Below are 22,853 nucleotides of genomic sequence, written 5' to 3' on the forward strand. Positions count from 1 at the left end.
GTTCAAGTCCATCCATGGACCTGGACACTTCCTCTCACTGTACAACCGCTGTAGAACTCTTGGACATAAGGTCCTACCATCTAAGCCTTTTGTACAACCACTAATTTAATCACTCCACCATTAGAGGTTATGCCTTCAGCTGCCCAGGCTCCAGTCTCTGGCATTCCCTCCCTAAATACCTCTGGCCTCTCTCCCTATGGTCACTTGTCCTAATACCCCCTTAACATGGCGTAATTATGTTTGACAAAATTCCTGTAAAGAATCTTGAAATGTTTTTATTGGGTGAAATGCGCGAGTTAATGTTGCTGAAAAATAAACTGTCTGCAGAGATTCAGGATCAAAGTTGAGTGAAATGACCTTTTTTGGCCCCTGCCTGTTGTTTGAACAATGTTGGAAACAGGAGGTTAAAGCTTCACTTTGAACACATTGAGAAGTTGGTGCTAATTGCTCAGACCAGATCTGCCTGTTGATGTGGTTAAGGCTTCTCATCGCAGCAGTATTTCTTGTTGGGTGCTTTCCAAACCATCTCCACTGTGATGCTCTTTCTGAGTGAGGTTATTTTTGTGAACTTTGCACCATGAACTACTCAATCAAATGGAAAAAATGTGCATTTCGCAAAGTGCGGTGGGACAAGGCTGGATATACATCGACACAAGACATGCGTGAGCTAACTGGGTCCTGGAGATTGTGTTGACTAACAGACAGTCACCACCTCCACTGGCTCCATTTGGAAACGGCGTGCCCACAGTGAAACATTGGGATGGTATGTATATAGTCTGTGGTTCAACTGAGTTGTGATGGTAGGAGCTGATCTCACTTACTGGGATAGAGTCCTAGCTGTTTACAACAACTCATGACCTAACAGTAAAGCCTGGAATTTGCCCTTGTATCTTCATGTTTTCAAGTTTTGTGCACTTCCTTGGGTAGGTTGGAATTGATTGACTAATTGCCCTAGGCTTTCTTGCCCCCTTTCCATTGGCAGTTATAAGTCAAGTGTGGGTCTGGAGTCACATGTAGGCCAGACCAGGCAAGGATAGCAGATTTCTTTCCCTCAAGGACATCAGTGAACTAAATAACATTTTATAACAAATTGGTCACCACTCAGCTAGCGTTTTAATTCAAATGTAAGAATTAAGAGGCCAGTGAAATATAAATAGGTACATCCTGAAGACAGTGAGAGACTGATTGAGAAGACAACTTCTGGTCATATCTGGGGATTAGTACTGTAGAAGTTAATGTACTAGGGGCAGGGGGTCAAGTCCCACCTTGGCAGATGGTCAAATCTTAATTCAATGAAAAACAGAACAAAAAGTTTGGAATAAAGTGGTGGTCATTATGGTTGTTGTAAAAACCCATCTGGTTCACTAATGTCCTTCAGGGAAGGAAACCTGTCTTCTTTACCTGGTCTGACCTACATGTGACTCCAGATCCACAGCAATGGAGTTGACTCTTAAATGTCTTCTGGGTAATTAAGAATGAGCAATAATTGCAGAATAAATATCAGGCCAGGCCATTATGGAGACTCGCATGATCTTTAGCAAATAGTGCCCAGGGGATGTTGCCTAAGAAGGCAAATGGGTCTACACTTTTTTGATATTTTTGTGCTGAGTACATTAGCACCAGTCCCGTGATGGGTCCCTGATGCTAGAAAACTGCTTTAGGTTACACAATTGACTTTAGATCATTTCCTTTTCCTGTATATCCTGGCAGAATGGCCTCTGCAATTAACATTGCAGCTTGAGGATCCCATGGTGCTAATACACTCAGACAAATTAGAAGCATGAGTAGGCCATTCAGCCCCTTGAGTCTACTCTATCATTCAATGGGATCATACCTGTTCTGATGTCCTGCCTATCCCCTAAAGCCCATTGACTTCCTCATTCGTCAAGAATTAATTCACATTGGAGCAAAGAAAGATGAGAGGTGACTTGATAGGGGTGTACAAAATGATGAGAGAGTTAGATAGGGTGAATAGTCAGAGACGTTGTCCCAGGGTGGAAATGGCTATCATTAGGGGGTAAAATTTTAAGGTGATTGGAGGAAGGTTTAGGGGAGATGTCGGAGGTTGGTTCTTTACACAGAGAGTGGTGGGTGTGTGGAGTGCACTGTCAGGTTCTTTACACAGAGAGTGGTGGGTGTGTGGAGTGCACTGTCAGCAGTGGGAGTAGAGTCAGATACATGAGGGACATTTAAGCGGCTCTTGGATAGGCACATGGAAGTTAGTACAATGAAGGGTACGTAGGTTAGTCTGATCTTAGAGCAGGATAAAAGGTCAGCACAACATGGAGGGCTGAAGGGCCTGAGCTGTGTTCTAACTCTTTTTAAAAAAATATTCAATGATCATGCCTGCATCACTCAACTCCATTTGAAATGGGGGTCCCTTGATTTTTAAACTGGTCTAGTCACTCTCGCAAGGTGAAATAATATCCAACATCCAGGGGCAAGTCCTCTCAGATGTTAGCATGCTTCAATGAGATTACCTCCCATCATTGTAAACTCCAATGGGTCTGGCGCGGGTTTGTCCAAGCTTTCCTCCTGTTTTAACTCTCTCTTATTAGAAAAGCTTCCTTGGAAACTGGTAGCCTTTGACATTCCCATTCCACACTTCCATACCGGCCTGACGATGCTTCAGTCGTAGCAATAAGCTATGTTTCATTCAGAGGGGAAGTGGGTAAGAATGGCTCTTACCAATGATTCAGGGAGAAGCAAGTGAAAGGGAAATCAGCAAGAGACTGAGACTGGAGGAGGAAGTGGTATAGTGGCATAACCCACAAGATCTTGACGGCAAATGCTACAGAATCCCTACAGTGTGGAAAGAGGCCATTCAGCCCATTGTGTCTGCACCGACATACCAAAGAGTAAGCCCCCCAGACCTAGCCCCTGATCCCATTCCCATAAGTTGAAAAGTGTGGTGCTGGAAAAACACAGCATGCCAGGCAGCATCCGAGGAGCAGGAGACCCTTGTGGTTGGAGGGTTCCTAGGCGGAAGATGAGACGCTCCCATTCCCATAACCCTGCATTTCCCATGGCTAATCCACCTAACCTGCACATCTCTGGGCACTATGGGCAATTTAGCATAGCTAACCCACCCAACCTTCATATTTTATAGAGGGTCATAAAATCATGAGGGGCATGGATAGGATGAATAGCCAAGGTCGGTTTCCTGGGGTCGAGGAATCCAAAACTAGAGGGCATAGGTTTAAGATGAGAGGCAAAAGATTTAAAAAGGACCTAAAGGGCAACTTTTTTCACATAGAGGGTGGTGGGTACATGGAGTGGAACTGGTGGAGGCTGGTACAGTGACAACATTTAAAAGGCATCTGGATGGGTACATGAACAAGCAGGGCTTAGAGGGATATGGGCCAAATGCTAGATTAATTTAACATATAAGTCCATAAGACATAAGAGCAGAAATTAGGCCATTCAGCCCATCGAGTCTGCTCCACCATTCAATCATGGCTGATATGTTTCACAACCCCATTCTCCCCATAACCCTTGATACTCATGTAGCTATATACATATCAAGACTAGAATATCTAGTTGGTATTGATGAATTGGACTGAGGGGCCTGTTTCCACGCTGTACAACTCTGCGACTCTGTCTTTGTTCTGTAGGAAGAAACCGACACAGACACAGAGAGAATGTGCAAACTCCACGCAGACAGTCGCCCGATGCTGGAAATGAACCCGGGTGCCTGGCGCTGTGAGGCAGCAGTGCTAACCACTGTGTCACCATGTCAGAGACAGTTGCTTATGCTGTTGTACATGCTACTGTGCAAGGAAATAGAGATATCTTCAGCGCCATCAGTCTTGTAGCAGTCATCCATCTGGCAGTGATTTTCACCCAGCAAGCCTATGGACTGCAAATACCATTCACGTTGCCAATTCTTGGATCCGTGGTGGTTTCATCATATGATCTCTTGGCTCCAATAATTCCACTCTTCCCTCCCCCACACTCCCACCAATGTCTATCCTCATCGTACCTAGTCTTTCCACAGCCACATGAACAGCAAATAAGCTCTTCCTGAGCAATAGGGTGCTATTTAACTCGGAGTCCAACTTCCTTTTATCCTCACCTCCAACATTTTTCAAAAGGGTAATTACAATTCTTTGCAATGCTCCTGTGTGTTTTTTTTGTCCCCATGTTTTATTTGCTGCACTCCCCTGGAAGTTAATCCTTGATTCCTCCTGGCCAATCCTGGAGAATTGGCAACATTAAGCACATCGGTTAATGGATTACAGCAGTGATTAAACTTGTGACTAAAGGTTGTTCAGAGATATAATTGGCTGTGAGAGAGATTTGACTCATTGCAATTTTGTGAGAGGCGCTATATGAGTGCAAGTTCTGTTTATCAATGGGCAGGACCAGTATTTGTTCCCTTCGAGTTGCAAATGATTGGCTAGGCCACTGGAGGATCTACACAAGAGGGCATAGGATGGTACAAAATAACCAAATCTGGAAGATCAGCTTCAGTCTCTCCAAGATTAGCAATGGAATAGATGGATTTTAAACAATTGCGAGGCAACTTTCACCAGTGCTATCTTTATTGTTTCCAAATTTTATTTTCTTTCCTTTCAAAGAGTGAGTGCAATTGGGCAAATGGCTTCTTTTTGAAATATAGACTGCACATTCTTTTAAAAATGAATTGGAATTCTCAAACTATAATGGTGAGATTCGGGTTCACAGCCATTAGCTCAGACCCTTCAAAACAACATAGCCACTGTACATGGTGAAAACAAAGTCACAATACTCTCACTTGTCATTAGAGACAGAGACAGACACCAGATCTTCTCAAAACTCGCTCCCAGACAACTGCTGAGGAGTTCAACCTGGGGGTCACCACACCTCAGTCAGGGGCAAGGTTGCAAAGGCAGGATCCTTTGTGTTAACTCTGTGCTAGTTTTCTTTTTATTCACCGACCAGGCACGAGCCTCTCTGACTAGGCCCAGCATTTATTGCCCAGAGAGCAGTTAAGTCAGACACATTGCCATGGGTCTGGAGTCATATGTAGGCCAGACCAGGTAAGGATGGCAATTTCCTTCCCTAAAGGACATTTGTGAAGGAGATGGGTTTTTTTCTACCAATCGACAATGGTTTCTTGGTCATCATTAGAACCTTAATTCATGATTCTTTATTGAATTCAAACTCCACCCATGGAGGGATTTGAACCCGGTTCCCCAGAATATATGCTGAGTTTCTGGATGAACAGTTGAGCGATAATATCAAGAAGCTACTGCCTCCCCAATAGGGATTGAACCCACACCGATGGCACCACCAACCAGCCAACTGAGTTAACCAACCCATGTGGTACCAGACTGAGACATAGTTGGGATGAAGAGTTGTCAAGTGCTCCAAACCCTCCCAACTCTTCCCTTCTTGTGCTGGGAGGTGAGGTCCTCAACTCAAATAAAGACAAAGTCCCATTTCCACACTGAATTTGATGCAGAATTCAATCCAATTGCCCTTGATGTTTTGACTGGCCGAGAGGTTGCCAGTCACTTGGTAATCAACAGAAGAAGAAAAGGAATAATAACTTGGTGATGACAACAAGTTTTGCGGCAATAAACCAGCACTGAGATCATGGCCAAGTGCTGACTTTTTTGCCTCATGCTTACTTCAAACAATCTCCATGATCTTGCTCCTACCAGTCATCATACAGTCTCCTATAGTCCCACCCTTCTCCAGGATGACTATACCAATAGACTTCTGACCTCAATAGCATCACTGATTACATTCTCTTCGCCAAAGCCATGCCTTTGGATATGAAAGAGTTAATATTCATCTTCCATTCAGCCTCCAACCAATCTGATGCTGTCACGCAGTGTTTGGAAACAGACAGTTGATTTCTATGTTTCAGGAGTATTCTGTACAGCTCACCATGTGAAGCCCTGAGTAATTTTATTCTAGGAAATTAATGCAGACTCTACCTATTGCTCTAATGCAATCATCACCCATTTAGACCTCCCCAGTGGTGTGTCCTCAGTTACTGATAATCAGACAGGCCATAGACTCGTTGCAGAGAAAGCAAGAATGTGATCTCCCTAAACAATGAGTCGCCATAGTCTTCCCAGAACGTAGGTAATTAGAGAAAGATGATTGGTGGTGGTTTAACCTGAGGGTCAGAACACTTCAGGCAAGGCGAGAAGGTGAGTCCTTCACAGTAACCTCAGCTAGTGATGGGAATTGAACCTCCACTGTTGCATCTCACTGCTTCATAAACAAATCAACCAACCATCTCGCCAACTGAGCTAAACCTACTTAGTGCTAGTAACATCTGAAAATAAGGTACTGTTTCCAGACTGTAGATCCCTAAACAAACCTCACTCTCTGTCTTTCTTTAAGACATCTCTTAATAATTACCTCATAGAATTCCTACAGTGTGGAAACAGGCCATTCAGCCCAACAAGTCCACATTGACTGTCTGAAGAGTAACCTAGCCTGTACATCCCTGAACATTATGGGCAATTTAGCATGGTTAATTCCTCTAACCTGCACATCTTTGGATTCTGGGAGGAAACCCACACAGACACAGGGAGAATATGCAAACGCCACACAGACAGTCACCCGCTATTAGGATCGAACCTAGGTCCCTGGTGCTGTGAGACAGTAGTACCAACCACTGAGCCACATGCTGCTCTCTATCTATCTATCTTTTATCACCCTGTCTAATCTCCCCTGTTAGGCTTTCTCTATTTTAATTGCTGTGAAATGCCATGGGACCTTCTTTCTTCAAACTGGATCAAAGGACCCAGTTGTTATTACAGTGACTCCGAGTTTCCGAGATGAAAGACCAGAGAAGCTGCTGCACACACTCCTGCTGCAGGAACAGCAGCCTGATAAACCAGGGGCAATCAGATGTCTCGAGTCCTGCCTAATTTGTGGGAATTGAGAATGTGGGCCTGAGATGAAAAGGAATTCACACATGACCAAAAAACAAACCAGGAATGACTCCGGCTCTGGAACACCACATCCCGAATCACAACGAGAAATAACCCATCACAAGAGTTAAATCACACGAATCAGAGGGAACCTCCACCAGGCACACTCCTCCAAGATGCAAGAGCCATTGTTACTAGCCATCTTTTGCTATACTAAACAGGAGACAGTGAACACCATTTTCATTGAGTTCATGTGTTTGAATCTTTGCACGGAAGCTGAGCTGTGAGAATGCATGATAGAAATGTCTCCCATCTATGTTGTGAATACTCTGTTAAGTTATATTTCACAACCACCTGATAAAGGGGCAGTGGTCCGAAAGCTAATGCTCCCAAATAAAGGTCTATAACCTGGTGTTATGTGATTTTTTTGTCCCATCTATGTACCAGCCAGTCTAGTTTTTGTATGTTATCCCCGCTGTATGGGCATCACTGTCAAGGCTGACATTTATTGCCCGGGAAGTAGGGGTCCTGAGGTGGTGGCGATGAGTCTCCCTCTAGAAACTAATGAGTTATTGGTATGACTGATGGGCCATTGAGGTGGCATGGTGGCTCAGTGGTTAGCCCTGTTGGTTCACAGCACCAGGGTCCTGGGTTTGATTCCACCCTCAGGTGACTGTCTGTGTGGCGTTCTCCCAGTACCTGCATGGGTTTCCATCCAGAGGTGTGCAGGTTAGGTGGATTAGCCATGGTAAATGCAGGGTTACAGGGAAGGGGTCAGATGCTCTTCAGAGGGGCATTGTGGGCTTGCTGGGCCGAATTGCCTGCTTCTTTTCTGTAAGGATTTGGTGATTCTCAGGAGTTCCAGAGACTGCTGGGTAGTGGAACGAAGGTGATGGACAGGCGAAGGACAGTAACTTCCCCTAGAGGGAGTACATCACTGGAGGCAGATCTTGTCTGTTCACATGCCACCTTATTGTCTCTTCCTTCATTGCTTCAATAACTTTAAAGCGTTTACTACCAAATACCTGTACTCCTGGCCTTTCATCCCCAGCACTAACTGGACCTGGACTAACCCTGTTCGCAGAGGTAAAATAAGTCAAGGGACATGTCTCACAGGTTCTTGGTGATTGCAATTACAAAATCAAGAAGAAATAACTTTCATTTATATATTGCCTAGCACAATTGGAAGGAGAGCATATGCATTCTCCCTTGTGTTCGAGTCAGAGGCCAGTGTCAGAGGGTACAGATAGCTCAGAGTCTTATAGAGAAGAAGATTAAGATGGTGCAGGGACACTGAGGGTGAGAATGTTAAAAATGGCATTGCTAGGGCAGCAGTCAATGTGGTTCAGCACAGGAAAGGATCAGAATGGTTGCTCCCTAGCACCTCCTCGTGGTCAACTAGAGATGGACAATCAATGCTGGCCTTTGCCACCACTTCTGGAATGAATATCGAAGAAAGACTTCAATTTTATTCAATACCTTGAGGTCTATCTGAGTTTCTCACAGCGTATTACAACCTGCAGGATCTTACCCAGATCCATTCCCTTCCCTAAGATCCTTGGTAGACCAAGACATGAACTGAAATCTGTCTTTATTGCAGAGGAACTGGTCTGAGCAGAGTGGTCTGCTGATAGTGACCAGTTGTCAATCTGCAGGTCAAACCTACCCACAACATGACCCCTCAATCACATCTAGTGCCCAAACTTTCAACAAAACAGTTCACTTAACTCAGCGAAATACTTTTAACCTGATATAGCTCTGAGTGGAACCCATCTAACAAATGAAAGACTGGCCTGATGTGATTCAGAGCAGCCAAGTCACTAAAACAGAGGCTTAACCACAGTAATTTGAAGTATTAAATCCTCTATGGTTTTTTAAACACAAACAGGAATAATATTTACACATTGGGGACAGCATTCTGTGCACAATTTGGTTGCTATGTTCAAATAAGTAATAATAGCAACTATGCTACTTCTGTTGCGAAGTGTTGTGGTCGTTTCTGAGGTAGCAAAAGATTTTTTAAAGAAGATGTACATTTTTCCTTCTTCCTTTTATTTCCAAAACAGAGTCACAGCATCTCAAGAGTGTTATTATGGTACAGAAGGAGGCCATTTGGCCCACACCTACAGCCTCAATGAAATCTGCCTTTTCAGCTGTGGACAAGCTTGAACTGGATGGTACAAGACCTTGGTCCAACACCAAAAAACACACAGAATGTGTATTTAGGGACTTTAACTTCCCCAACATTGACTGGAAATGCTATAACTATAGTATGTCGGATGGATCAATTTTTGTCCAATGTGTGCAGGAGGGTTTCATAGAACATAGAACATAGACATAGAACATAGAACATAGAACATAGAACAGTACAGCACAGAACAGGCCCTTCAGCCCACGATGTTGTGCCAACCATTGAACCTCATGTAAGGTAAACCTAATGTACGAATCCTCAAATTTCTGTGACCAAATACATGTCCAGCAGTCTCTTAAAAATCCCCAATGACCTCGCTTCCACAACTGCTGCTGGCAATGCATTCCATGTTCTCACAACTCTCTGTGTAAAGAACCCGCCTCTGACATCCCCTCTATACTTTCCTCCAACCAGCTTAAAACTATGACCCCTCGTGTTAACAATTTCTGCCCTGGGAAATAGTTTCTGGCTATCAACTCTATCTATGCCTCTCATTATCTTGTATACCTCAATTAGCTCCCCTCTCTTCGTTCTTTTTTCCAATGAAAAAAGTCCCAGCTCAGTCAACCTCTCTTCGTAAGATAAGCCCTCCAGTCCAGGCAGCATCCTGGTAAACCTCCTCTAAATCCTCTCCAAAGCATCCACATCTTTCCTATAATAGGGCGACCAGAACTGGACACAGTATTCCAAGTGCGGTCTAACCAAAGTTTTATAGAGCTGCAACAAGATCTCACGGCTCTTAAACTCAATCCCCCTCTTAATGAAAGCCAAAACATCAAATACTTTCTTAACAACCCTGTCCACTTGTAGCAATTTTAAGGGATAAGGGATAAGGGATACCTGATACAGTATGATGAAGGGCTGACAAGAGGGGAGGCCACACTGGATCTGGTGCTTGGTAATGAACCAGACCAGGTATTTGATTTATTGATAGATGAACACTTTGGAGAGAGTGACCATAATTCGGTTGTGTTTAGTTTAGCGATGGAAATGGATGGGTACATGCCGGCAAGAGCTATAGATGGGGGAAGGGCAATTATAATGCGATTAGGCAAGCCTGAGGAGGCAGAGAATGGGGCAGCAAAATACAGGGATGGGCAAAATACATCGAAATATGGAGCTGGTTTAAGGAACAGATATTGCGTGTCCTTGATAGGTATGTCCCTGTCAGGCAAGTAGGAAGTGATATGGTAAAGAAATTGTATCTCTTGTTAAGCAGAAGAGGGAGGCTTATGTGATGTTGAGGTGAGATGGTTCAGATGAGGCAATGGCGTGTTACAAATTAGCTAGGAAGTTTTTAAAAAGAGGAGACATGAGCAGTCTTTAGCAGGTAGAATAAAGGAGAACTCTAAAGCTTTCTATTGGTATGTGAGGAATAAAGGGTGACTAGGGTAGGAATAGGGCCAGTCAAAGACAGAAGTGGGAAGTTGAGTGTGGACCCTGTGGAGATTGGAGAGGTGCTACACAAATATTTCTCATCTGTTTTCACGTGGAGGATATTGTAGAGGAGAAGCCTGAGATACGGGCAATTAGACTTTAAAGGATCAAGATTAATAAGGAGGAGATGTTATCAATCCTAGAAGGTGTAAAAGTAGATGTCCTCTGGGCCGGATGGGACTTTTCCTTGATCTTTGAATCATCATTGCTACAGGTTTAGTATCAGAGGACTTGAAGGTTGCAAATGTTGTACCCTTGTTCAAGAAGGGCAGTAGAGGTGACCCAGGTAATTATAGGCCAAAGAGCCTTACATCTATTGCAGGAAAAGTTTTGGAAAGGATTATAAGAGATGGGATTTATAATCATCTTGCAAGCAACAATTTAATTGGAAATAGTCAACATGGATTCGTCAAGGGCAAATTGTGTCTCACAAACCTAATTGGGTTTTTTGAGAAGGTGACCAAGCATGTGGATGAGGGTAGGGCATTTGCCGTGGTGTACATGGACTTCAGTAAAGCCTTTGATAAAGTTCCACATGGTATGCTACTGGAGAAATTGCGGAGGTATGGAATTGAAGGTGATTTAGCAGTTTGGATTAGAAACTGGCTTTATTTAAAAAGGCAACGAGTGGTGGTTGATGGAAAATATTCAGCCTGGAGTCTGGTTACTAGGGGTGTGCCACAAGGATCGGTTTCTGGACCATTGCTGTTTGTCACTTTTATAAACGACTTGGACACAGGCATAGGTAGATGGGTTAGTAAGTTTGCAGATGACACTAAAGTTGGTGGAGTAGTGGACAGTTTGGAAGAATGTTGCAGGTTGCAGGAGGGGGGACTCGGATAAACTGCAGAATTGGGCTGAAAGGTAGCAAATGGAGTTCAATGCAGCTAAAAGTGAGGTGATTTGGGAAGAATAACAGGAAGGCAGAGTACTGGGTCAATGGAAAGATTCTTGGTAGTGTGGATGTGCAGAGGGATCTTGGTGTCCATGTGCATAGATCCCTGAAAGTCACCATCCAGGTGGATAGTGCTGTTTAGAAGGCATATGGTGTGTTAGGTTTTATTGGGAGAGGGATTGAGTTCCGGAGCCCTGATGTCATGCCGCAACCATACAAAATGCTAGTGTGGCTGCATTTGGAATATTGTGTACAGTTCTGGTCGCCCCATTACAGGAAGGATGTGGAAACATTGGAAAAAGTGTGGAGGGGATTTACCAGGATGTTGCCTGATCTGGAGGGGAGGTCTTAGGAAACGCTGAGAGACTTGGGTCTGTTCTCACTGGAGAGAAGAAGGCTAAGAGGCAAATTAATAGAGATGTACAAAATGATTAAAAGATTAGATAGGGTGGACAGCGAGAGCCTTTTTCCTAGAATTATGAAATCTACTTGTACAAGGGAGCATAGCTGCAAATTGAGGGGTAATAGATTTAAGACAGATTTCAGAGGCAGGTTCTTTACTCAGAGAGTAGTAAGGATGTGGAATGCCCTGCCTGCCAGTGTAGTTAACTCAGCCACATTAGGGGCATTTAAACAGTCCTTGGATAAGCATATGGGTGATGATGGGATAGTGTAGGGGGATAATCGTAGATTAGTTCACAGGTCGGCACAACATTGAGGGCCGAAGGGCCTGTTCTGCGCTGTATTGTTCTATGAAAGTTGACACTCACAAAAGTTGTAAAAGTCAGCCTGCAACTTGCATCTGAACAATGTTTTTAATGCAATGACGTTTAACCTTGGTTAGACTACACTGTGAGCACTGTCGATAGTTTAGGACTCTATATTTTTTGAATAAAAAACAGATCAAGAGACATTGGAGAAGGTTCAAAAAGAATTCTGCTACCAGAACTGAGAAATTCGCCCAGAAATTGTGACCAGTGTTGGAAACTCTACTTTCAACCAAATTGTAGATATATTTGGATGAGTTCTACTCTGGGAATTCCTGGACAGGGAACCTCCTTTTAGAAAACAGTGACAATTTGTCGAGGTATTCTCACAGCCAGGGAGATGTTCGTTGTCAAAAACCAGGTTCCTATCTCCAGCAGTTGTTCTTGTTCCATGAAATAAGTGCCCAGCAGAGAGCCAACCAATGGGTCAACACCTGGGAAAGGGTGTCCTTGGAAGGTCAACATGGGGAGTCAGGTGGGTGCAGGAAGGGGGTGACAGGTAAGGTGTCCCATGGGTGAGAACCTAGGGTGCCAGGTGGGTGCAGGGGTTAGGATGCCAGGTGGGTGAGGGAGACATGGGTCAAGTGGGTGAGGGGATAAGGTGCTAGGTGGGTGATGGGATAGAGGGCCAGGTGGGTGAGGGGATAGGATAGCAGGTGGGTGTGGGGATTACGTGGTGGGTGGGTGAGGGGAGAGGAGAGGGTGCCAGATGGTTTAGGGGATTAGGTGTCAGGTGGGGAAGGAGGGTGTGTGGCAGGAGGGGATGTGTTTTTATGGTGGTGGGTAAGCAAGTCAGAGTTTTGTGTTATGTCGAGGGGTCGGTACACCTCTCAGAGAGGGATATTTTATGGGGTGAGGGTGTGTGAAGTCTGGTAGGGAGTGGGTCCCAGGTGTTGGGAGGACTTAACTGGATCATCGGTTTAATAGTTAACAAGTGGTTAGAGTCAGCTTTTAATCCACTAACCTATCCTGGGTATTAAGCTTAAGTGAGTCAGAACTCTCTGAAATCTTTCATTTTAAGAGGATTCGTCAGAGGTTTCCACACACAGCTTATCCAAAATGTTACTTTCCCAGGCAATTCCTACGGAGTCAGCTGAGATAGGAATACCACAGGATCCCAGTCTGTACCGAGGCAATGATTATCGGGCCAAGGGAATATCTGGGTCTTTCTAACAATTGAGACTCTTTGTTTCCAGCCTAATGGAGACTGAGGGATAGCATGAGGATGGCAAGGAGATGGAGGGAAGATGCTCCCACAGGTTAGTGAGAGAAACACTGAAAGACACTAAAAAGAGAGTCACTTGGAATCCAACAGGCCAGTGTTTCCCAAACTTGCTCCTCCTGTGACCCTCACTTTGAGACTTAAAAGCAGTCATGTCCCCTTACTGAGAGGTGTGTGTGCGTCGGTATGCGTGTATGTGTGTATATGTGTGTGTGTGCGTGGGTATGTACGCATGGGTATGTACGCGTGTCAGTGTGTGTATGTATGTGCATGTGTATGGGTGTGTGTGTATCTGTGTGTGTGTGCGTGTGTATGTATGCGTGTCAGTGTGTGTATGTACGTGCATGTGTCTGTGTGTATGTGTATGTGTTTCTGTATGTGCATTTGTGTGGGTGTGTGTGTATGTGTATGTGTCTGTGTGTAAGTATGCATGTCTGTGTGTATGTGTTTCTGAATGCGCATGTGCGTGGGGATGCGTTTATGTGTATGTGGCGTGTGTGTCTGTGCGCATGCGCGTGTTTGTGTGTGAATGTGTGCATGTGTATACGTGTGCGTGTGTAAGTGTGTGTGGGTGTGCATCTTTGTGTGGTTTGTGAGTGCGTGCGTTTGTGTGTCTGTGTGTGATGAGTGTGTATGCATCGGTGCGGGGGGGGTGTGTCTGCCTGTCTGTGTGTGTGTATATGTGAGTGAGAGACAGAGAGAGAAAGAATGCTCGTTATTAGAGTATGTGCGGAGCTGTTGTAACGTGGTCCAAATGTTACAATGGCAGCCATTACTCCCTTGGAGCTCACACTCCCCAAACTTTGAGATCACCTGATGAAGGGCTTTTGCCCGAAACATCAATTTTCCTGCTCCTCGGATGCTGCTTTTCCAGCACCACTTTGATTTCCAGCATCTGCAGTCATCACTTTTGCCCACTTAAGACCTAACCCCTACGTTGGGGATCCCTGCTATAGGTTTTCTGGAGAAACCACTTTACCTAGACAGTGTGGAACTGATAGCGAGGGTCTGAGGTGAAAGGCTTGATGCATTTAAAGGGCAGTTGAATAAACAGATGAGGGAGAATATAAGAAGGGTCTGTTCCTGGGTTGAGATGAAGGGGGCAGTGGGAGTAGGTTTGTGCGGAGTACAGACACTGACACAAATCTGTTGTCCTGGATGACTGGTTTCTATGCTGCAAATAATTTGTAATTTTATAATAAACACTCCAAGGCGTATCACTGGAGATAGAATCTGATATAATTCGACTCTGTTCCATATAATAAGATTATAGGGTTGATGCGCAGCAGCTTGGTCAAAGATGCAGCTTTTAGGGACTGTCTTAAAGCAGATGGAAATAGGGAGAGAAATAGGTTTAAGTCCTTGCAAGAAATGAACATTGTGTGGGGTAGTTTGAGTTTAATTAAAACTATTAAGGGATACAGGCCAAAGGCAGGTATATGGAGTTAAGCCACAGATCAGCCATGATCTCATTTAATGGTGGGACAAACTTGAAGGGCTGAATGCCAACTTCTGTTCCTATGTCCCTATGTTCCTATGAGCACTGGTTTGTTGGGCAAGGTCAAAGTTTGACACCAGCTGTCGACCTGCCCTGGAGAAGCAGTAAGGATACCAGTAAGGACAGATGTAGTAGCTGACTTATTGAGATTGGAGGTAGCTACACTCTGGTAGAAAGCCTCCATTTGATCCAATGCAGGAACAAATCTCCTGCCCTGGAAAACAAAGTGCAAAACAAAGCCCTTGATTTATATGAAAGGGAAATCTTGCATTCTTATAGCACCTTTGTTGACTTCAGGACATCTCAGATGTTTTCCTTTTGCAGCTGTGGGGTGCTGCTGGAAATCTTGGAGTCACAGCAGGATCCCACACACAGCAATGGGAAAAATATCCAGAGTACCTGCTGCTTGTTGACGTCAGTCGAGGTATAGTTTTTGGTCAAGACACTGGGGAAAACCTCCCTCTGCTTTTCTCTGAAATAGCACCTGCAGACCTTTTTCAGAGGGAAAATGGGACAGTGTTTTCGCAACTGATCCAGAAGACAGCTTTATCAACAATGCAGGGCTCCCTCACTACTGTACCATGACAGCCTGTATTGCTTAGATGAAAGTGAGGACTGCAGATGCTGGAGATTAGAGTCAAGAGTGTTGTGCTGGAAAAACATAGCAGGTCAGGAGTATTCCTGATGAAGGGCTTTTGCCCAAAATGTCAATTTTCTTGCTCCTCCCATGCTGCCGAGCCTGTATTGCTTGTTAAAGCACTGGGGTGGAATGTGCAAAGCATCTGTTCACAAATAGCAGGCAGCAGCTACCCCCTGCCTAACATCTGCAAAACCAGAGCTCTATCTTATCGTTCTTCATGGGATCTTGGTGCGCCCAAATAAACAGGCATGTGATTATATTTCTAAAGGATAACATTGTTTCGTGAGGTCATGAAAGCTGCTACATCAATGCAAATGGCGGATTGTCAATTACTTGGAAACCCTGGTAGCATTGATCCTTATCAGGCAGCAGAATCGAGGTTTGTCAGGAGCCTGGAATGGGAATGTGGAATTCAGAAGATGGATCTTATTGAATGGTGATCAACTTGCTTGTTGCCCCTTTGACCTCCAGTTGACTCAACTTGGCTTTGGGACTATGTTTGGGCTGAGGACAAATTATATCAGTGAGGTTCATGTTGTCAGTTTGAGAGGGGCCATTGGGACTGATAGAAATCAATATGACAGTGTTCAGATATAGAGAAAGAGAGGGAGAAAGAAAGAGAAAAAAGTGAGGAAGAAAGAAAGTGAGGAAAGAAGGAAGGGAGGGAGGGAGGGACGGAGGGAGAACCCACGTGATGTAGTGGTAGTGCCACAATCTGTAGATCACAAAATGTCACGTTCAAGTCTCACCTGCTCCAGAACGGTATAATATCATCTCTGAACAGGTTGGTTAGAAAACATAAAAAATGCAGACCCAGGAATTGCTCTGCAGAGCTCTCTCTCTGGGGCTGGGACTATTCTATGTGCACCACATGTAGTGGCTCAAACCTAGTGTTCAGTAGTAAATGATGTTCCTTTCCAGCTGGGTTTCCTGAGTAACCGCAAGGTTATCAGGGAGAGCTCCCATAATCCTGTTGAAAATAGTGCCATGGGATCTTTCACTGTAATGGAAGGAGGTAGATGGTGCTGCAGTCTGAAGCTTCATCTGAAAGTCATCACCTCGGACAGTGTGGCCCTTCCTCAGCACTGCAATGGAGCATCCAACTTGACTGTCGTGCTAAAACTGTGAAGTGAGACTTCAGACCAGAGCCTTTCAACTCAGAGACAAGAATACCACTGCCTGAACCATAGCTGACATAAGTATCGTTAATGAACAAATGTTTTTGAAGTAATCAACAAAAGCAGTGCATCAGTCACTCAGTAGTATAGTATTTGTGTAATGCTGAGAAAGGGACATACTATTGAATGTTTTTTGTCTCGCATTCATCAGGACAGATGCAAGAATGCCAAATTTCAAAGGGAACAGCAATTTTTATGGAATGATTCTGATTGTTTGGCAAGTGGACTCTGATAGGTCAAGGCATTGCCGAGGAGAATGCACCAGAGGACAATCAAGTGGCAAGCGTTTGTTTAAATTCAAAAAAGGCAAGTGGAATCTGATTGGTTAAAGTGTCCCCTTGGCAACACCTCAGCCACTTGTCATCCAATCAGCATCCTCTCCTCATTCAAAACTGTTTTATCTTTTGAAATTTGGCAGTTTTGCATCTGTCCTGATGAGTGCAGGATAAGAGGATTTGGCAACATGTCAATGAAGGAACCCTATGTTTTTAATGCCATGACTTTTCTCTCAGATTCTCTCATGCACGGGATTCTGACTTTTAATCGCTGAAGTCTTCAGGCTAATCCCAGAAGGCTGGCAACAATCCCTTGATTAGAGCCTCTTCCCAACCTCGCGTTCCATTTTCACATGGAGTTCTGATCATTCTGGCTCAAACCACACTATTCAGAGACTCGCAATGACCTAACACTGGCTTTTACATGAAACGACCCATGGTGCAGAATCAGCTTTCATTTCCAACACTAACTTTCCCCCAATAATTAAAATAAAGATTATTTCTGTAAGATATAGAGCCCTGAAATGGAATGCTGTGAAGTGGTTTGGCCATTATGTACCAAAGATGAAATTTGCTGATTTAAAATCAACATTTTTAAAGCACTTAACCATTGACACAGCTTTCGAGTTAAGCAGTCCTATAACAAATAGATTGCAGATTTCATAGAGTCATAGATCAGTTCTCCATTGAACTCAATCATTTTCTCAGAGTTCAGAAGGAGACATTGTTATAAAGAGAGACATGTTGCTAAAGTTTTTAGTCTTGCAGTCATCAGGACCATTACAAAAATGCCAAATTTGAATTGATCACAACAAGTTATATCTCAATATAGCACACACAAACCATCTAAGTTAAATTCTGATCCATCCTTTGTTTATAGACAAAGCACAGACCACACTCAACTGGCCTGTACTTGAAAATCACCCCATTCTCCCAAAACAATCTTCCATCAGATGTAATATGGCAACTGGACAGCAATTACTGAACTATCCTAAGTGTGCTAATAACCACACTGACACCCAATTGAAGGTAATCAGTCGAGCTTATAACGTGACTCACTTACATTTTCCAGATGTGACATATGTACATCTTCAGGGACTCAATCGCAAACAAAGGGAATGTGTCCAGGTTTTGTGCTGTTTCTGAATTATCCAGAAGCTTCACAAGCCTACGGATCTCACTGCATTCTCCACTCCAACCATTGGCCAATTAGAGTCACATTACTAACCAATCAGCATTTTTTTTCTCATGTGGTGTAAATTTGGCATTCTTGCATTTCTCCTGGTTACAGCAAGATGAAGAGCATCAGTAACATGTTTCACTTTTCCGGAATATTCGGGTTCTGGACCGCCAAAAGGAAATATATCTGTGATCTGTATGAACATTGGATGCACTTTTTTCATTGGCTGTGATTTTTGATGACCTCTTGAACTAGGCAGGGGGGAAAGGTTAAAATGATATGAGCTAGTTTCTCCCCATGATTCCACTCCCTCACAGACCTGTTTCCACAGCAACGTGTGTCTTTGAGCAGGCAAATTGAACAGCCAAAGGAATAAAGCAGGGTCCATTTTACCATCTCAGACGGTGGCCTGAGTGAGGATGAGGGGATAAGGTAACACGTTGGATAAAGTATCCAAGCTCCCTGGGAGATGTATCCCAGTAACGTTTCCACTAATTTTCATACCAGTTGTGTGGGCCTCAAAAGACTGATTATTTTATTTTATTCATTCATGGGATGTGGGCATCACTGGCTGGGCCCCACATTTATTACCTGTCTCTAGTTGCCCCTTGAGAAGGTGGGGGTGAGCTGCCTTCTTGAACCGCTACAGTCCTTGTGCTGTGGGTTGACCCACAATGCCGTCAGGGAGAGAATTCCAGAATTTTGACCCAACGATCGTGAAGGAATGGCAATATATTTTCAAGTCAAGATGGTGAGTGGCTTGGAGGGGAACTTGCAGGGGGTGGTGTTCCCATGTATCTGCTACCCTTGTCCTTCCAGTTGGAAGTGGTTGTGGGTTTGGAAGGTGCTGTCAAAGGAGCCTTAGTAATTTCTGCAGTGCATCTTGTAGATAATACACACTGCTACTATGGAACGTCAGTAGTGGAGGGAGTGGATGCTTGAGGATTTGGTGTCAATCCAGACAGCCGCTTTGTCCTGGATAGTGTCAAGCTTCTTGAGTGTTGTCGTGGCTGCACCCAGCCAGGCAAGTGGGGAGAATTCCATCACACTCCTGACTTGTGCCTTGTGGATGTGGACAGGCTTAGAGAAGACAGGAACTAAGTTACCCATCACAGTATTCCTACCATCAGACCTGTACTTGCAGCCATTGTGTTTATGCAGTGAGTCCAGTTTCTGGTCAATGGTAACCCCCAGGATGTTGGTAGTGGAGGCGTCAGTGACGGTAACACCATTGAATGTCAAGGGGCAGTGGTTAGATTGTCTCTTATTGGCGGAAGTCATTGCTTGGCATTTGTGTGGCATAAATGTTACTTGCTGCTTGTCAGCCCAAGCCTGGTAGAACTGGAAGTCAATGCCATGATCAACACGACAATGCAGAGCGCAGTGTAATGCTCATTTGAAAAGCTGGTGCAAGCATGATGGGCCAAATGGCCTCCTCCTGTGCTGTAACAGTTCTGAGATTCTACATGTGGTCAATATCTGACTAATGCCCAGGCCAGTGTTCCCTGTGTCCTCTGGCCTTACGTTCCTACCTGACTGTCAATCCAGCCAGCCAGTGTAAACCTACCTGAATAAACCTCAATGGATTAGTTTATTCCCCCTGGCCAATCACCCACATTACTCGTGTCAGCCATATAACCATTGTCAATTGTTGTAATAATTCATCTAGTTCAGTAAAGCTCCTTTAGGGAATGAAATCTGTCACCCTTACCCGGTCTAGCTTACACATGACTCGCAGTGATGTGTTTGACTCTTAAATGCCCTCAGGGCAATTAGGATGACCCATAAATGATGGTTTAGCCATCGCCATCCATATCTTGTGAGCTCGTACTAAAATAAAATTCTCAGCCATTGGATGAGTGAGTTTAGATGATGCTAGAACATTCAGTGGGTGTTTGTCACAGACATTGCTGTTCGCACTCCGAGTGAAGAAAGATTGGGAGCGGGTTGGGCAAAGGACTCACCAAATTCACTCGCACAGAAGTGTTCCAGAATGACGTCCGCTTTCATCTCATTGTCGCACGGAGGACAAATCTTCGAGACTGCAGTGAGGGAACAGACAAAATCGAGAAGGTTAAGGATCTTCATTTCTGACTTGGGGATTATAGTCAAGCATTAAAACCACATCAATCTGGTTTATTCATTGTTTCACCAGTGCTCTCCATCCCCATCACCGACCTCCCAGATACATGGAAAACCACCACCTGCAAGTTCCCCTCTAAACCATACCCCACCCTACCTTGGAAATATGTTGGCATTCCTTCACTATTGCTGGGTCAAAATCCCCAAACTCCTATCCTAATAGCACCGCGGGTGTACTTACAGGATGATTTACTTATTGACCACAGCGGTTCAAGATGGTGGCTTACTACTACATTTTTGAGGTAAATTAAGGACAGGCAACAACTTAGAATCCCTACAGTGTGGAAACAGACCCTTCAGCCCAACCAATCCACACCGACCCTCTGAAGAGTATCCCACTCAGACCCATTATCTAGCTCTATATTTACTCCTGACCAATACACCTAATCCAAACATCCCTGAATACTACGGGATTAGCCAATTTGCCTAATCTGCACATCTTTGGATTGTGGGAGGAAACTAGAGGAAACTAGAGGAAACCTATGTAGACACAGGGAGAATGTGCAAACTGCACACAGACATTTGTCTGAGGGTGGGTCCCTGGTGCTGTGAGGCAGCTGTGCTAACCACTGAGCCACTGTCCCACCCTCAATCCTGGCCGTGCCGACATCCTGTGAACCAAACTATTTTCAAAAGACATGATGCAGATGCAGGGCTCCCTCAGCCTGCCCTTTTGGTGTCCAGACTTGGACCACGCACCCTGGATACCAGACTTGGGAAACAACAAGACTCTGGAACCAAGCAGGATGAGTTCAGCATTTCCTCAGACAGTCTAACTGCAGCACTTGAACGGTTCAGGAATTACATTGAATTTGCAGCACAGAAACAGGCCATTCAGCCCAACTAGTCAATGCTGGTGTTTTATACTCCGTCAGAGCATAAACCCTGATGCAAAACATTGCATTTAATAGAAAGACTTGCATTTATATGGCACCTCCCATGCTTTACAGTCACCGGTAGTCTTTTGAAGTCAAGCCAGTACAGACATGATGGGTTGAATGGCCTGTAAAATTCTATGATGATGACCTATGTTTTGTGATGTTGTTTGAGGTACAAGTATTGACCAGCATACTGGGGCAAAATCTACTCTCTTAACCCAAAATTCTTTAAAATAATGACTCAGGATCGTTGACATAGACCGGGCAGAGAAGATAGAACCTTGGGTTAGCACCTCATCCCAAACATAGCACATCCCAACATTCCAACATTCACTCAGCTTGGCATCCAAACACATCTGAAGGTGCTTCATGGGATATTATCAAGACAATCTTTAACACTGAGCCAGATAAGGACTGCTGCCCAAAAACCTGATCAAAGAAGTGGGTTTTGGAGAGCAGTCTAACGACGGGAAGAAAGTCAAGAAGTTTAGGTGGAGAATTCCGGAATGGGAGACTGGATGATAGAGGGATTGCCTGAAGTGACAGAAGCAGGTGATCAGTTTTGAAAGGCCAGAGTTGGAGATAGTTTGAGAGTTGTCAAACTGATGGAGGTTACAGAGATGATGAGGATAATTGAGATAGAGGGAAATTTTCAAGGGTGAGCATGAGGGTTTTAAATTGGAGTTGACAGGGATGCTGGAACCAAAGTAAGTCAGGAATGGGAGGGACTTGTCATATTAATGCTCACCATTGAATAGCAGGGAAATTCCCTTGGTTTTCCACTTTATTCCTCTAGTCTATCGACCAAGCCAATGCAGTCTGGGAGATGGGAGTAGCAACCTGCCCTTTCTCTGTCTCTCCTCCTATTTCCTTCCTCCCATTTCCCCAAATACCCATTAACCGGGAAACAAACAATTTTGGGGCCTGCAAAATAAAACTGAAGGAGAGAGAAAACAAGTAAAACAGTGGGTTTATAATCTCAGACTGAATTCAAGCTTACAAGAAAAGGACTGAATATCTTAGATCCTTTAAATTCTAGCAAAGCCTTAGATGATATCTGCAGGACTTAATTAAATTGAGCTTAATTCAAATATTAAAACATTGTTATCTTAAATCTCACTAAATTAAATTACTTCATGGCAATAATATTAGCTCTGACCTTTGATAACTGTCAGATGAAATGTTCTCTCGGTACACAGAAAGCATGTAGTGGCAGTTCCAAGTGAAGATAAATTGCATTTAGATGATGTTATAGAATCAGAGAGTCATAGAGACGTACAGCACGGAAACAGACCTTTTGGTCCAACCCGTCCATGCTGACCAGACATCCCACTCAATCTAGTCCCACCTGCCAGCACCCGGCCCATATCCCTCCAAACCCTTCCTATTCATATACCCATCCAAATGCCTCTTAAATGTTGCAATTGTACCAGCCTCCACCACTTCCTCTGGCAGCTCTTCCCATTCACGTAACACCCTCTGGATGAAAAAGTTGCCCCTTAGGTCTCTTTTATATCTTTCCCCTCTCACCCTAAACCTATGCCCTCTAGTTTTAACTCCCCCACACCAGGGAAAAGACTTTGTCTATTTATCCTATCCATGCCCCTCATGATTTTATAAACCTCTATAAGGTCACCCCTCAGCTTCTGATGCTCCAGGGAAAACAGCCCCA

The 22,853-nt window shown here is 44.2% G+C and overlaps 1 protein-coding gene across 1 annotated transcript in view; it reads right to left on the minus strand.

Annotated features, from left to right (window-relative positions):
• sfrp5 (secreted frizzled-related protein 5) overlaps positions 1-22,853 on the minus strand; it is a 76,823-nt gene that overhangs the window by 27,565 nt on the left and 26,405 nt on the right. The window contains exon 2 of the mRNA XM_043712995.1: positions 20,126-20,203. Coding sequence (XP_043568930.1) covers positions 20,126-20,203 — 78 coding nt within the window. The remainder of the gene's footprint in view (positions 1-20,125; positions 20,204-22,853) is intronic.

Source organism: Chiloscyllium plagiosum, chromosome 22, assembly GCF_004010195.1.
Source record: "Chiloscyllium plagiosum isolate BGI_BamShark_2017 chromosome 22, ASM401019v2, whole genome shotgun sequence".
Taxonomy (NCBI): Eukaryota; Metazoa; Chordata; class Chondrichthyes; order Orectolobiformes; family Hemiscylliidae; genus Chiloscyllium; species Chiloscyllium plagiosum.